The following is a 14,126-nucleotide window of genomic DNA, read 5'->3' as shown; positions in this document are numbered from 1 at the left end:
AAACCTTTTTTATAAGAGTCATATGTTGAAATCATACCACCAGGCAGATGATGTCTGAACAAATTGTGTTCAAAAAGGGGCAAAGTATATGTTTTGTCAATGGATGGGGTCAGCATAAAGGACACAGACACCAAGTTAGAGAAGTGAGCTTATCTTTACTTATGTTTAAAGCAATAAAATAATAAGTGATTAAAGCAATGAAATAAAAAGTGAAATAATACAGCGAGAATAAAACAAAACAAGGTAATGCACCTCATCAATACTAGATACAGCTATCTATAGTGATTAAGAAAGACACATCACCAATTGCCCTAATACTTTACCATCATCCAGATCCACAGTTGCTGGGGAGCCCTGGTTGCAGCGAGGATTTGGAGAACCTGTCCTGGCAATTGGGAGGTCCTACGCAGTGCATCCACTCGTAGGTGAGGTCTCCAAAGCTGCTGCAAGAGGGTCCAGCTTTCTATATTGCTGAATAAACAAGTTTATATAGAAACATCTGGTTTCACTTTCCTTTAGATCTCACCTAAAGCCTGTCCAGGGGTTAAGGAAGAACCAAGGGAGTTTCTTTTTCTGTTTGGCTTTGCCCACATATTTCCGAACAAGGCTGACATCTGGTTTCATGGCCTTGACAACCTGCCTCTAAACAGGAAAGATAAACACATTCTCATGACGTTCGGCCTTCACTAATGATTATATTTTATCCAAGCTATGTCTTTTGCTAATGATCATACATATTGTACTAATGATTATACATATTTCATCGATGATCAGATGCTAATATTATAACACTTGATTGGGAGGTTCATCTAGAGGTCAACTTTGGTTCTGGGCCTATTGCTCAGGCCTCAGTACTTCAGTACATTAACACTTACTGAACACCAACATGACACAGTGACATGGCTCCTGGATCAGTGGTAGTTTATTTTAGGCAGCTCAAGCCATGACTGTAATAGCTAATCCCAAATATTTAGCCTTAGAATATGCATCTCACAGGATGTCTAAAAGCAAGTTTTTTTAACTATTCCCTTTCCATCAACAAGCATCAAACATCTCTCAGTGTATGTGGACTTAAAATTAATCCACCAAATTTGAACAAGATTTTTTTTGGTGATGCTCTGACCTCTTATTCACTACTATAGCCAGTTTAATGTGTTAGCTTAAGTTGATGAAAAAGGTATGGACGTATGTTCCCTTTTGCAGCATAGGATACAGAATAGTGCTCTCCAGGGGGACAGATAACAAGGAGCACCTGGGAGACTAGAATGTTTTGCATCACCACAATCATATTTGACAGGCTTAACTCTGAAGGCTCCAAAGCATGATCCAATAACAAAAGATCAGAGTAGACCTTCAGAGCAGTAATTTGCGCAAATGTGTTGGAACCCATCTACCTATTTATCCTTTAAAGGGGGCTCAGGGGCAACATCCCCCTCAGAACAATTCTAAAATACTCAACTGTAACATCAAGTACCCTCCAATTCTGATTCCTAGAGAGGCTTTCCTTAAACTCTGGAGTGTAACCATCACCGTTGAACTATCATTTACAGATGTTCTGAAGAGACAGACACATCAACCCCCTACTGACAGAATTTTCCTTTAAAAAAGTAGAATAGAAATATATTGAAAATGCAATGAGTACAGAAGCCACATTATTTCTGCACCAGCTTGTACTTGTTTGTGGTTGTGTGCATGCGAGAGACACTGGGTTGTGGACACTGGCTGTACACTTACATGGAAGACAAAGGGCTTGTTTTAGAATGCAACCATGCTGTTCAAAGCCCAAATTTTCTACTGAAATTTCTAGATGGGAAACGGAACAATGTGGATTACCTGGAAGAGAGGACTGGAAAGCATAAATTCATCTTTTGAGTCGGCCTCCCTCAATGACCTCCATCACACTTGCAGGCAATCCAACCTACTAAACGAATGGGATCTGAGAGCAGCTGCTCAGATGTTGCCTGCTCTAGTTTGTTTCTCATCCCACCTCTTTCAGGGACCAGACTTCTTTACACTTTCCAAAGCTCAACTCAGCACTTAACTTCTAGGTAGATTTCCAGAGCAGAGCATCACAAGCACGACGTGGGATCAATCAGCCATCAAGGAGTGCTCAGTCAAGTCCAAATAATGTAGCATTAAGAACTGAACAACACAGATCCTGTTTGGTTATTATTTTCCCCATGCATTTCTTTAATGATTACTTCATGCAAGCATCAAGCACAGACCTAAGCACTAATCTTTACTCAAGTTACATGCTGAGTTCATACAGAAGCCCCATAACTTCAAAAGCTGTGTGTGAACGTTTCTCATCTTTTTATTGTACAATATCCTTTCACGGCTAAAACATGCGAGACCAGGTACCATTTTGTGATTAGTCTAGGCTCGGGAATCTTATTTAGTCATGTCCTTACATATACAATCTATCTGCCATAAGCAATTAATCACACGCAGCCTGCATCCTTCCTACATAGTGTATCATCATCTTCTCATCCATCAGCCATATTCCCACTAGCTGTTGACAAAGTTAAGCTTCACGCTTTTGAAGTCTGTAGAGCTGATATTTGTTTGAGTTGGTGTTCTTTGGATGGTTTACACTTCTAGCTTGCTAAGCTAAGTGTCCTTATCATGGACACTTCATTATTTAATCTCTACTGCAAAATGACTGAGCTCTATCATAGAATAATAATTCGTTCCTCACTGCGGTGGGTTGACTCTGGCTGGATGCCAGGTGCCCACCAAAGCAGCTCTATCACTCCCCCTTCTCAGCTGGACAGGGGAGAGAAAATACAACAACAAGCTCATGGGTTGAGATAAGGACAGGGAGAAATCACTCAGCAATTAGCATCACAGGCAAAACAGACTCAATTTGGGGAAAATTAAGTTATTACAAATCAAATCAGAGTAGGGTAATGAGAAACAAAACCAAATCTTTAAACACCTTCCCCAAACCCCTCCCTTCTTCCTGGGCTTAACTTACTTAAGATTTTCTCCACCTCCTCCTTACCATTAGTGCAGGGGGAGAGGGAATAGAGGTAGGGGTCAGTTCATCACAGGTTTCTGCAGTTTCTTCCTCCTCACATCTCCAACATGACTTCTTTCCATCAGCCACAGTTCTTCATGAACTGCTCCAGCATGGATCTCTTCCATGGGGTGCCATCCTTCAGGCACAGACTGCTCCAGCATTGGTCCCCGACATGGTCACAAGTCCTGCCAGCAAACCTGCTCCAACCTGGGCTCCTCTCTCCAAGGGGCCACAGGTCCTGCCAGGAGCCTGCTCCAGTGTGGGCTTCCCAGAGGGTCACAGCCTCCTTCGGACATCCACCTGCTCCAGTGTGGGGTCCTCCAGGGGCTACAGGTGGACCTCTGCCCCACCATTACCGCTACCAAAACCTTGACACACAAACCTAATACACTCACAACTCAAACCAGAAGAATTTTCCCCAGTTATTAAAAAATTTTAAGTTTCAGACAAAGTAACATTTTTGGATTTGGATGGATCATCTCAAATATGCAGATCAAGAATGGAGAGATCTTACCACGAGGACTGTTCAATGACAGTATTAATCTTCAAGACAGGAAATGCAAAAAGCAGACATAAAAGTAAAGAAGCAGACAGAACTATGAGGCCGCTATTTCAAAATAAATTTAAACTTATTAGTACAAACAGTCTCAACATTCCCTTTTACCCAATTTTTTTCTCGTATCTGCGCTAGAGTGCATGTGGCCATATTACAAGCCAGATGAAGGAAAACGTTCAACTGAAGATCAACTTAGGAAAAAAAAACATGAGCAGCTTAAAGTGACATGAAACCACAGACTCTGACTAGGATCTGCACAGTTTGTAATGGGGCTATTCACACATGGAACTGAATAACCTCTAACTACGCACCATGATGGAATCCTAACAAGCCCACGTGTTTCCACACAGCATGCAATCATGATAGACATGATCTTGTATTTCCACAGCCTGTTCAACATAATTAGGACTCAGCAATGAGTCCTGCTAAGACACTCTTAAAAATGCCGTTGGAATATTGATTTCCTAAATTAAATTTAATGGAACCAATTGAAAAACAACAACAACAAAAAATGACTTTCTAGTGCATTTAGGGAGGCTGTGCATTAAAAAGGAGACCAACTTGAAGCAAGTTTACTTTATGCTTCTAGTAGATTAACAGACAGTGTGTACATCTTAAGCTGACTGCCTTCTGATAGTGATGTCTTAATGTTAGACAGAACTGTCAGTAGTTTGCTAGAAATCTAGAAAAAGCACATGCAACTTTCCGATGGAACTTATTAAAAGAAAAGATAACACACAACACCTAGACCACCTTATTTGAAAGGATGCAAAAGTCAACATTAGAATTAAAATAATTTTATTTCAATGTACATGAACAGAAATAAAATATAATTTTTTAAATGTACTTACAGAGATATATTGCTGGGCTGGCCCAATCACAAGCGTTCTCCACTACAATGCAGCAAGACTGACTAGACCCACTTCACTGCTTTTTGGGCCAACTGGATTAAACGTACCACCTCAAAAGGGTCCTTCAGCACACGGCAAAGTACTTCTTTTGAAAATGAAAACCCATCAACTCTTCACCTACCCAGAAATTTTACATTGTATTCCAAAAAAGATATCCCTTGAAAATTCTGTCCATTACTGAAGAACAGTACACAGTATGCGGTGCTGTATCTAAACTTAACAGATCAACGTTTCTCCCAAGTACTTTTCTCTATTCTATTCTCTTGTACAAAGCATCTGCTATAAAATCCACACATTCAAAACCACAGAACTATACAAACCTGTGAACAAGGCTGTTTTCCATATGCTTGTTGCTGTGTGCTATTACCTGCTGTATCAGCTTTAACATGCAGCGTACATAGATGGTAAAAGAGCATTTCTCTTGACAATCTATGTCAGAATCCACAGAAGTTACAACTTTTTTTACAACTTATAGTGCAATGTAGTTAGGTTATTCAATATCACAATATGGCACCATAAGATAATAATTTTTAAAAAATTCCTTTACTCATCATTTTGCGGTGCTTTACTGGTAATATAAATTTTAAAAAACAACTGAAAGAGGAACTGATAGGAAAACTCTTTCAAAAAAGTGTCTATCATCTCCTTATTAAAGAAAATCAGGGAAAAAAGCCCCGGAACCGTCAGATTCAAGGAAAAAAAGTAGTTCTTCACACAACACTGTTAAACTGTGCACTCCTTGCCATATGATGCAGATGCTAGGATACTATGAAGATTTAAAGAGATTTTTCTTACATTTTAACTGGCACAGGCTCTCAGATACAGAATTCCCCAAGCCACAGATTGCTTGATTCTGGAGAAGCATCGCTCTCTGCTCACCCTGTTTTCACTCTTCCTCGTGCATCTGCTTTTGGCCACTGAGACTGGATGCTGGGCCAGTGGGACCTTTGGCCTGACTTGGTACAGTTGTTTCTAACAGTTACTTCAAAACACTTCATAAACTTATACTTAAGACAAAGTCCATCATTTGCCACATTTTTTAGTTAGAAGGACTAAATTCTGAATTACAAATGACCTCCAAAAGAGGGGAAAAAAAATTTAAGCTTTTTTCTGCTATGACTAAGTTGTATAAAACTGTATAGAAAAATGAGCATTATGTGCAGATGTAATGAAAAGCAGTAAGCTTTATAAAAACATTCTTAGAAATGTACCAAGCATAAACAAAAGATGATTTACAAATATATTTAGCTGTTCTTCTAGTCATCATCATCAGAATCTGAATCATATTTCTTTCCTCTGATGGTCTTCTTATCCAGCTTTGTAAAGGTTCCAAATTTCTTTTGACTTTGAAAAGGTGGGTCCATCAAGTTTCCACTGGAGAAAAAGAGTAAGACATGTTGATTAAAGCCATATTCATGTGGACAGTAAGTAGCATCTCTAATTACCTGCTTCTCCAGAAAAAACACTAAGACAACACAACCGCTACTCCTCAGAGCCACCCTGAGTAGCAGGGTGGTGTTGCTAGCACAGGACATCCTGGACAAAATGGCCTGGATAACTGTAGTTCAGACAGGAGTGTGAGTGTAAACAGCACCTGTAATTGGAGGTCTAGAGAAAAACTGTCTGAAAGGGCTTCTGCTGCAAGCTGATCATGCTAAAGACAACCATCTGTCAGATTATACAGTAACCAGGGAATTACAGAGACTTTTCAAAACAAATGAGGAGCCAGAAGTACAAAAGAAACTAGAGCTTTGTAACAGAGACTTCAGAGTAGAAGTATGTATGACCCTGTGGGGACTTTCTCACCAGGGTGTGGGTCCATGGTTTGTAGGGAACAGCAGGTGCTCAGATAAAGCTGGAGCACCCACATCTCCTACGGCAAGGGTGCACAAGGAGGGGAATCCCATCCCGTTGCTCAGAAAAGGGCATGTGTGCTTTCACTGACTGTGAGGGGTTTGCATCTAAGTGTCTGTGAGTAAGCAAGCAATTAGAACCTCCTGGAATTAGCTATAGAAGGGTGTTCAAAAATTTGTAGGTATTGTAAATAACATTCTGCTGATATTGATCCTAAATGTACAATTCACTGGTTGCTAGTTAATTACATATCAGTAGTAAGTCAATACACCACTGGAATCCTGATTTTGGTCCAACAATATGACCTAAACAGTTTTTCCCCTAAATACAGTATATCCTTTCACCATCTGCTATCCCACAGTTTGAAGGAAAAGAACTATTTCTAGGCTCTGAGGAGAACTATCTCCTTTTCAGGAACTCCAGAGAGTGGGACATCACATTCAGAGCAGTGAGGAAATGCAACACTTGTACATAAATGGATGTTTCCTGGAATGAATCTCCTGGCCTGTACAGACACTGTGGCTCACTTTGCAAAGCCAGGGTACCAAACTCAGAATCTGGCAAAATGCACAAAGAATGAAACAAACCCCCCACTCCTCAAAAAGCTAAGAGCGGAATATACAGTACTAGTAGAGTCAAGTAGGAAGTAAAATTATGCTGTAAGCCAAAGTACTAACGTAGTAAATTCAACGCAGCTTGGTACAACTTCACTGAAAGATTTCTCCCATAAAAGGCTATTGCTGTCCAGAATATATAACCAAGCTGCTTTTCACTTCTCTGTGTATTTGAACTGAGAAGTGGGTATTACCACTTCTTTGAATTACAAATTTCCATTTCAGTCATTTAATCTGAAGTTCAACAGCTACTAAGCTAAATTGAACAGCAGTTTCTTTGCTTTTAAGATACAATAATACTTCTTGACAAAATTTGGAAATTAGACATTGAAATAAATTCAGATAATTAAGTTTAAAATAAAAGAAAAAAGCCAAAGACATTCAAAACAAAAAAAAGCAAAATTAACCTAAAAAGATAAAAGACGGCGTTTTAGCCTCACTGGAAAGCAAAGCAGAAAGTTCTGGTAAATGATTCTCCTGTAAAGTTAGGCTATTGTGGTGACTGTTCATTGGAAAAAAAAAACGCATTCATGTATGTAATATGGATTAAGATGCAGTTTAAGGATGACTAGCTGAGTTTTCTCTGAAGTGGATTAAAAACACTCTACTGCATTGCAACTGCGACATCTAAGCATCTATAGCTGACTTAAAAAGGATTACATGAGATGTGTGACACTGAGAGGCCACATCAAAGCAGTGTAGCTACTCTATACACCTTATGGCAAGAATTCCTGTTTTTATTACTGTACAAAAAGGACAACGCAATGCTCATTATGTCTCAATATTTTGCCAAAGAGATACTCTCTTCTTTCCCTTGCCCAAGTATACAGATTAAATAACTGGAATAAACTCTTGTGTGTCTTAAGCATACAAGATATCAGCCAAAGTTACAAATTTTTCCAGATTCTCCTGTCTGCAAGTATGTCCTCCTTGCAGTGTATATGAAAATGAAACAAACACAAAACAATTAATTACCTGTAATTAATTACATCTGCACAGCCTAATCTCCATTCTAAGGTCTCTGTAGTGAAGTCATCAGTGTTACCAAGATCAGTAAAGCCCACAACATAGTCTTGTGTTTTTCCATCTTTTACTAGTGCTAGAGTGGGAATTACTTTGATGCGCAGTCTCTCACACAAGAAAGGAGATTTTTCAGCATTTAATTTCAAGAATTTTGTCTCAATGTGCTTTTTCGCCAGTACAGTCAAATGTTTGTCCATTATTTGGCACCTGTGAAAAAACCAAAGTGTTAGAATCAATAAGCCGAAGAACATGTATTTTAGAGAAAGTCTGAAAGGAACAGCAAAGAGCTAGTTCTATCACGTTAATTCCTCAGATATGACCTTAATAATTAAGAATTTAGTTTCAAGAGACACTGTGTTTCAAAGGTAGCTGGATTTAATTACTATGAGCATCTTGGACCACCTTTATATTACACAGTTACACCACCCATTTCTCTTACTTCTTCCTAACTACTCTCACATACATCTGAAAGCCTCTCTCATTTCTTGAGGCCTGCATTTATTGATCAAATTTCCCTCTGACTTCTAGTCTTCCTGCTCTAGCTTCACCACTTGTCAGCTGGCAAAAATTCTCTATAATGAACTTAATTTTCAAAAGAGCTCAACATGTTACAACTTCTTTTTTTTTTCAGTCACTACCTCCACAACAGAGATGCAGCAGTAACTCGGTGTACAGAAAGAAAGAAAAAAAACAGTGATTTGCACAGACTGCTTCAGTAGTGCTATCGTTAAAAATATTTCACTTATCTGTTGCAATGGAATAGAAGTGAGCATACAATTATTGCTTCTCAGCTAAGGGACAGTAACATGAATTGCTCAAAACACTTGTCAGATGGCAGAGATTTGTGGTCTTGTCACCTGCAGTCTCAACTTTCTGGATTATCTTCTTTAAGTGGTTTGGCTTAGTTTCATGAACTCTGTGATGTGACTGTCTTTTAACTCAAGAGGAGAGCCAAGTAGACCAAAAAGCTGGAGTGGGCAAGGATGAAAGCAACTTGATACAGTGGTTGGTAAACCTGACACACTACCTTCAAGCTGGTTGTCAGCATGACACCTTTTACAAAGAACTTCAGCGGAAGTCCTTTCTCCTGTCTACAGACTTTTTTGGTTCAAGAAACAAGAACCATACAACACAAACCTGTTCTAAGCTACTTTATTTACAGAGACAGTCTTTCAATTTCTTTGAATAGAAGCTAGACAAATACAACTGGTTCAGATATTTCTGAAACTTAAAACACATAACTTAGAAAATGTAGGATGCACATACATCACTGCATAATCCAGCTTTGACCTCCTGCAATTTCTAACATTGAGGCTGCTTCAGTTTATATTCTACAACCTACACAGAACATTGGGAGAAAAAAAAAACCCCAACCAACAAAAACCAGGACAACTGGTTCCTCCTTCAACAAGCTACTCTACTTTCCAATTGCATTTTAACAGCAGACATTGAGACAGACCCACTGAGGAACAGCCTACAACCCAGAACTTCCAAAATTCTTCCAAGGAAGTGGGAGATCTTATTTTAGGTTCCTATTCTGAGTCAGGACATATTCTGAGATCTGGGTCTCTCACACCCTAAAAAAGTGACATAATCACAAAGGCACAGGCACAAAGGGATAGCAGCTGCAATTGATATCTACAGATCCTTTCAAAATAACAGGTTAAATTCTCAAGGTGGCTAGGCAAGTTTTTGTTTATATTTTTATTTTCATTTGCCAGAACTGTCCAAAATATCTGTCTGGAATAACTGAAGAGATCTTTTTGAAATGCTGCTCCTGTATGGTCACTACGTTTACAGAGCTGACTCTCTCAAACTAAATCAGTAATGAAACACAGCATGCTCTCAAACATTGTCAAAGAAGTAATATCTCTAATATACTATGTAACAGGGTTTTAATCATTGTCAAATCATGTCCAGATTAACCGGAATAGAAAAAAAAATTAAAAAAAATGTCTTGAGAAGGAAGTGAGATTTGGAAAATGAAGGAATTTGAATACTTCTAAAAATGCCTGTTTATTTGCGGGATTTGAAAGAACATGTCTGGTTTTGTAGACATCTATAAACAAAAGTTTCTTGAGCATAGCTTATTTACTATACCTGAACGTAGTATCTCTATAGAAATGGCAAACCACGTTTTTACTTTCTTTGACTTCTTGGAAAAAGTCTCTCTCACTTGGGATTTCTCTGTATTCTCCATGTCCTTTTGAAAGCCACTCCTTTCAGAGAACATAAAAGGAAATAATTAGTATGGAGTTTGTTAGTCCTGCACCTGTCATACAAGCTCTAGAGCTTTTAAGAAAAATAAAAGGAGGGGGCCTGCAGTGGAAACCCATTTCATACAGTAACAGAAACCAATCACTCCCCTACCTTTAGTTCTGTTTTGAAAATACACAGATGCCACTAGGCTAGACAATACTTTTGTGTTTCCTCTTTCTCAAGAAGAGACAGGTGGTTGAGCAGTAAAGCTACCTCACTTATTTGGAAGTACAGAGCTGCATAAATTTCTGCAGTGCAGCCTCTCAGTAAGACTACACTAGTTCAAAGAAAACACCAACAACAGAAAATTCTCAGCATTTAAAAACTGCTCATCAACAGCCTGGTCTACTCTCCCTAAAATGTTTTTGTACACTCAAAGAACTCAGTCATCTAAAACTGATTCATGTAATTACATGTATTAAAACAGATTTCTTCTAATTTTTCCCTCTATGAAAAAATCAGGGAGAAAAAAAGCCTACTAACTCACCTGCAACAGATTATGTTTATCTATCAAATATACACTGAAGTTATCTTAATATGAGCCAGGCTTCCAGAAAGCCATTCAGAAATCACACACATACCATGAGTCATAAAATGCATGGAGAAACAGAATTTCACAAGATAAAATTTACAGGCAACTTCAAAAAAATGCCTGATTAACTGCAAATACAGTTTATAAAAAGCGAATCTTCTAGTTTTTCAACAAATGCACTTAAGAAAAAACACTGAGCCTCTATAATACTGGAAGCTAACTGTCATGCATTAAAACAAATACAGACTAAGCTAAATGATTAGAAGTACTGCAGCATGACAGAACTTGACAAAAAACCTAGTTTTCAGTGGGGGTAAAGATTTAGATAAATCACCGCTCTTGAAGTTTTGACTTAGCATAGTGAAGAAAAAAAAAAAAGGTTTCCAAATAAACCAAAAATAACCTTATATCCTGTAACCTAAGTTAGGATAGAACAAAGAATTTCCTGAACATTGTACACATTAAAAATGCATAGAAGTATGAGCACATAAAGAAGTAACCATGATGCAAATCAACAACTGACTTATGCTTCAACAGTGGGCATGTATTAATTCCCCTCTGCACAATCCTATTGTGTGTGGCAGCTTACTCCTTTTACTGAGTAGTATCCTACTTCAAATTCGCATTTGAAAACACATGAGAACAGTGACTGACATGAACAAGCTTTCACATGAGAACTACCACACCTTCACATCCAAGAACATCCAAGTGTTACAACTTCTGAAAAAGGAAAACACTAGAATCAAATATAAATGGAACTTCTGAAGACAAGTAAATAGTGTGCCATTTTCTCTCCTGACACGTTCAGAGAATCAAAGCCGCTAACACTGTCCTCCAGCACCCCAACCATGCCATGACATTTTGTTTCAAAGAACAGCATTAGCTTTTAGGGGTTCCACCACAGACAAAGCACCTCCTGCCAACCCAGTCATGTTCCCTCCAACCCAGTCTATTTCTTTGTTTACATTTGCATAGATGCTCTAAGCTAAAAGACCTATGGCTTCCCTATTTACAATTCAGGTCTCACGCCACATTACCAAAATTTCAGTGAGAACTAAGTTCGAAGAGTTTTTGGGGAGCATAAAAACCACAATTGAACATGAAGTTATCAGGGACCAAAGTAGCATCTCTTTCCTGCAAGAAGAAATTAGTAGTCACACAAAGACAACATTTAATTGGATTAGAAGAAGTGGGACAAACGATTCCACCCTAGGAACAAGGACAGACCCTGTATCCTTCTTCTACAAAAGAGCTTAGAAGAAGAGCATGCAGCCCTTACATGCCGTAACTAAAAATCTCCAGAATTCAGAAGCTTAAGGAGCCTAAAGGCTTATGATTAGGTTGCCTACAAGGCTTATGCTTCCAGATAGCAATGTTCAGTGAATACGGACACACTCAGATCTTTGTATGAGACTCTTTATCCTATCCTTATTGTAAACAATCACAGAAGTTCTTCTCCTGTTAAAAAACACAAAGCATGCACACATGGACAGACACTTGCCTTCTTGGATAATTTAAAATTAGTAAGTACAGAAAGGTGAGGAAGAAAAAAACCCAACAAACAACCCCAAAACACTTAGTTCATGTATGTAATTTCCCTAGGATTTCCATCAAGTCTGTTACGTAGTAGACATCAAGAGCCTGTATTACTATGGGAATTACTTGTTTCTGCTGCTGGGCCTTTTTTAGTGCCTCAAGCCTCCTTTGTTTAAGGCATTCCAGTTCATCTTCATCCATTTGATCCAGCTTCTGGATTCCAGCATCCAGTTGTTCTTCCACAATCTTGGTAGTCTGAAGTATTTCATTCTCCAAAACTTTCTGAAGTATTTCAACAGAGGTATCAGCAGCCATCTTTAATTAGAAAGTGATCTCTTCAGAGCTGTGGAAATAGTGATACACGGAATTAACATTTATACAAACACTTAATTAAAAGCCTGACCTCTCTTACTTGCAGTTCACACTGTAGAGAAACAAAATGCTATGCTATCTGAAGATAACTGTTGATAAGTCTTTTCTATATTGCAACCTCTTTTGGGGAATACTTTCCCAATGAACACAGATGGCAACAAAGATACCAGTGAAGTCCTCTTCTCTCATTCCCAAAGCTAGCTGTTGAAAGTACACAGGAACCACCAGTTCCAAAGGAAAATGAATACTGAGACAGATTCATGTAGCTTTAGTAAATATTCTGAAACTAGAAGATACAACTGGAAAGCTACAAGCTGCTGGGACAAGGTGTAAGATGTCTCAGAATAAGTCTAAGCAATGCTCAGTATAAAAGTTTCTGACAGTAGTTTAAATGCAATTACTTTAAGTACCTGATGCATATTAACATATTTAAATCTGAATTAACACTCTCCTCTCCTCAGCTAAAATAAAGGCAAGGTGATCAACAGCAAATGCTTTAGGCCATCACACTGCTTCAATTAGTACAAGAAAACTGCTATTGCAAACACCACCCTATGGCAGCCAGTGGAAGGATTTAAAAACCCCCAACAACCACTACCTAATTACTGTGTGAAGAAACACAGCTAAAATAATTTTCTGTAAAGTTCCCCCTGCCCAGACACTTCCAAAGGCACAAAATACTAAGGCTAGGGTGCATGAAGAGTTGGGGCAACATAACTGACTGTTCTCCCCAACAAACTTACACTACAAAAAGCTATCATTGTAACAAGTGACAGTTTCTGAAACAGGGGCAGTGCAGACTCACCCCAACCAGATTCTCAATCCACAGGCCACGGATTTGATGTGCTGAATTTGGGTTCCAGAGTACTCTTGGTGTATTTCAAAATAGCCAAACTACCAGTGCTTTGTAAACACCTAGCATATAGAGACAAGAAAGCATTTTAAGTACTGATGGGCAAAGCACCAACATGATGGCAGCAGGCCAAGCATAACACAACATCACCAGTGCTAAGTCTGCTGCCACACTCCACACCTCATCAAATCACAGAACGGTTTGGGCTGGAAGGGACCTTAAAGATCATCTAGTTCCAACCCTCCTGCCACGGGCAGGGACACCCTCCACTAGACCAGGCTGCTCAAAGCCTCATCCAGCCTGGCCTTGAACACCTCCAAGGATGGGGCATCCACAGCTTCCCTGGGCAACCTGTGCCACTGCTTCACCCCCCTCACAGGAAAAAAATTTCTTCCTAATATCCAATCAAAATCTACCCTCTTTCAGCTTATAACCGTTACCCCTTGTCCTATCACTACCCTCCCTGATCAAGAGTGCCTCCCCAGCTCTCCTATAAGTCCCCTTTCAGTACTGGAAGGCTGCTATAAGGTGTCCCCAAAGCCTTCTCTTTTTTAGGCTGAGCAACCCCAACTCTCAGACTGTCCTCATATGGGA

General features: G+C 39.1%; 1 protein-coding gene across 1 annotated transcript; it reads right to left on the bottom strand.

Moving 5' to 3' along the window:
- Positions 1 to 5,450: 5,450 nt before the first annotated feature.
- TXNDC9 (thioredoxin domain containing 9) lies at positions 5,451 to 12,651 on the bottom strand. Its single transcript, XM_010084085.1, has 4 exons — positions 12,434 to 12,651; positions 10,081 to 10,199; positions 7,933 to 8,187; positions 5,451 to 5,863 (listed from the first exon to the last, which is right to left on the bottom strand). The coding sequence occupies exons 1-4, from the start codon at positions 12,620 to 12,622 to the stop codon at positions 5,746 to 5,748; spliced, it is 681 nt and encodes a 226-aa protein (XP_010082387.1). The 5' UTR covers positions 12,623 to 12,651; the 3' UTR covers positions 5,451 to 5,745.
- Between the last annotated feature and the right edge of the window lie 1,475 nt (positions 12,652 to 14,126).

This window comes from Pterocles gutturalis, unplaced genomic scaffold, assembly GCF_000699245.1.
Source record: "Pterocles gutturalis isolate BGI_N339 unplaced genomic scaffold, ASM69924v1 scaffold35591, whole genome shotgun sequence".
NCBI classification, from domain to species: Eukaryota; Metazoa; Chordata; class Aves; order Pterocliformes; family Pteroclidae; genus Pterocles; species Pterocles gutturalis.
The sequence above is the reverse complement of the archived record's forward strand: the minus strand, read 5'-3'. Positions and strand labels throughout refer to the sequence as shown.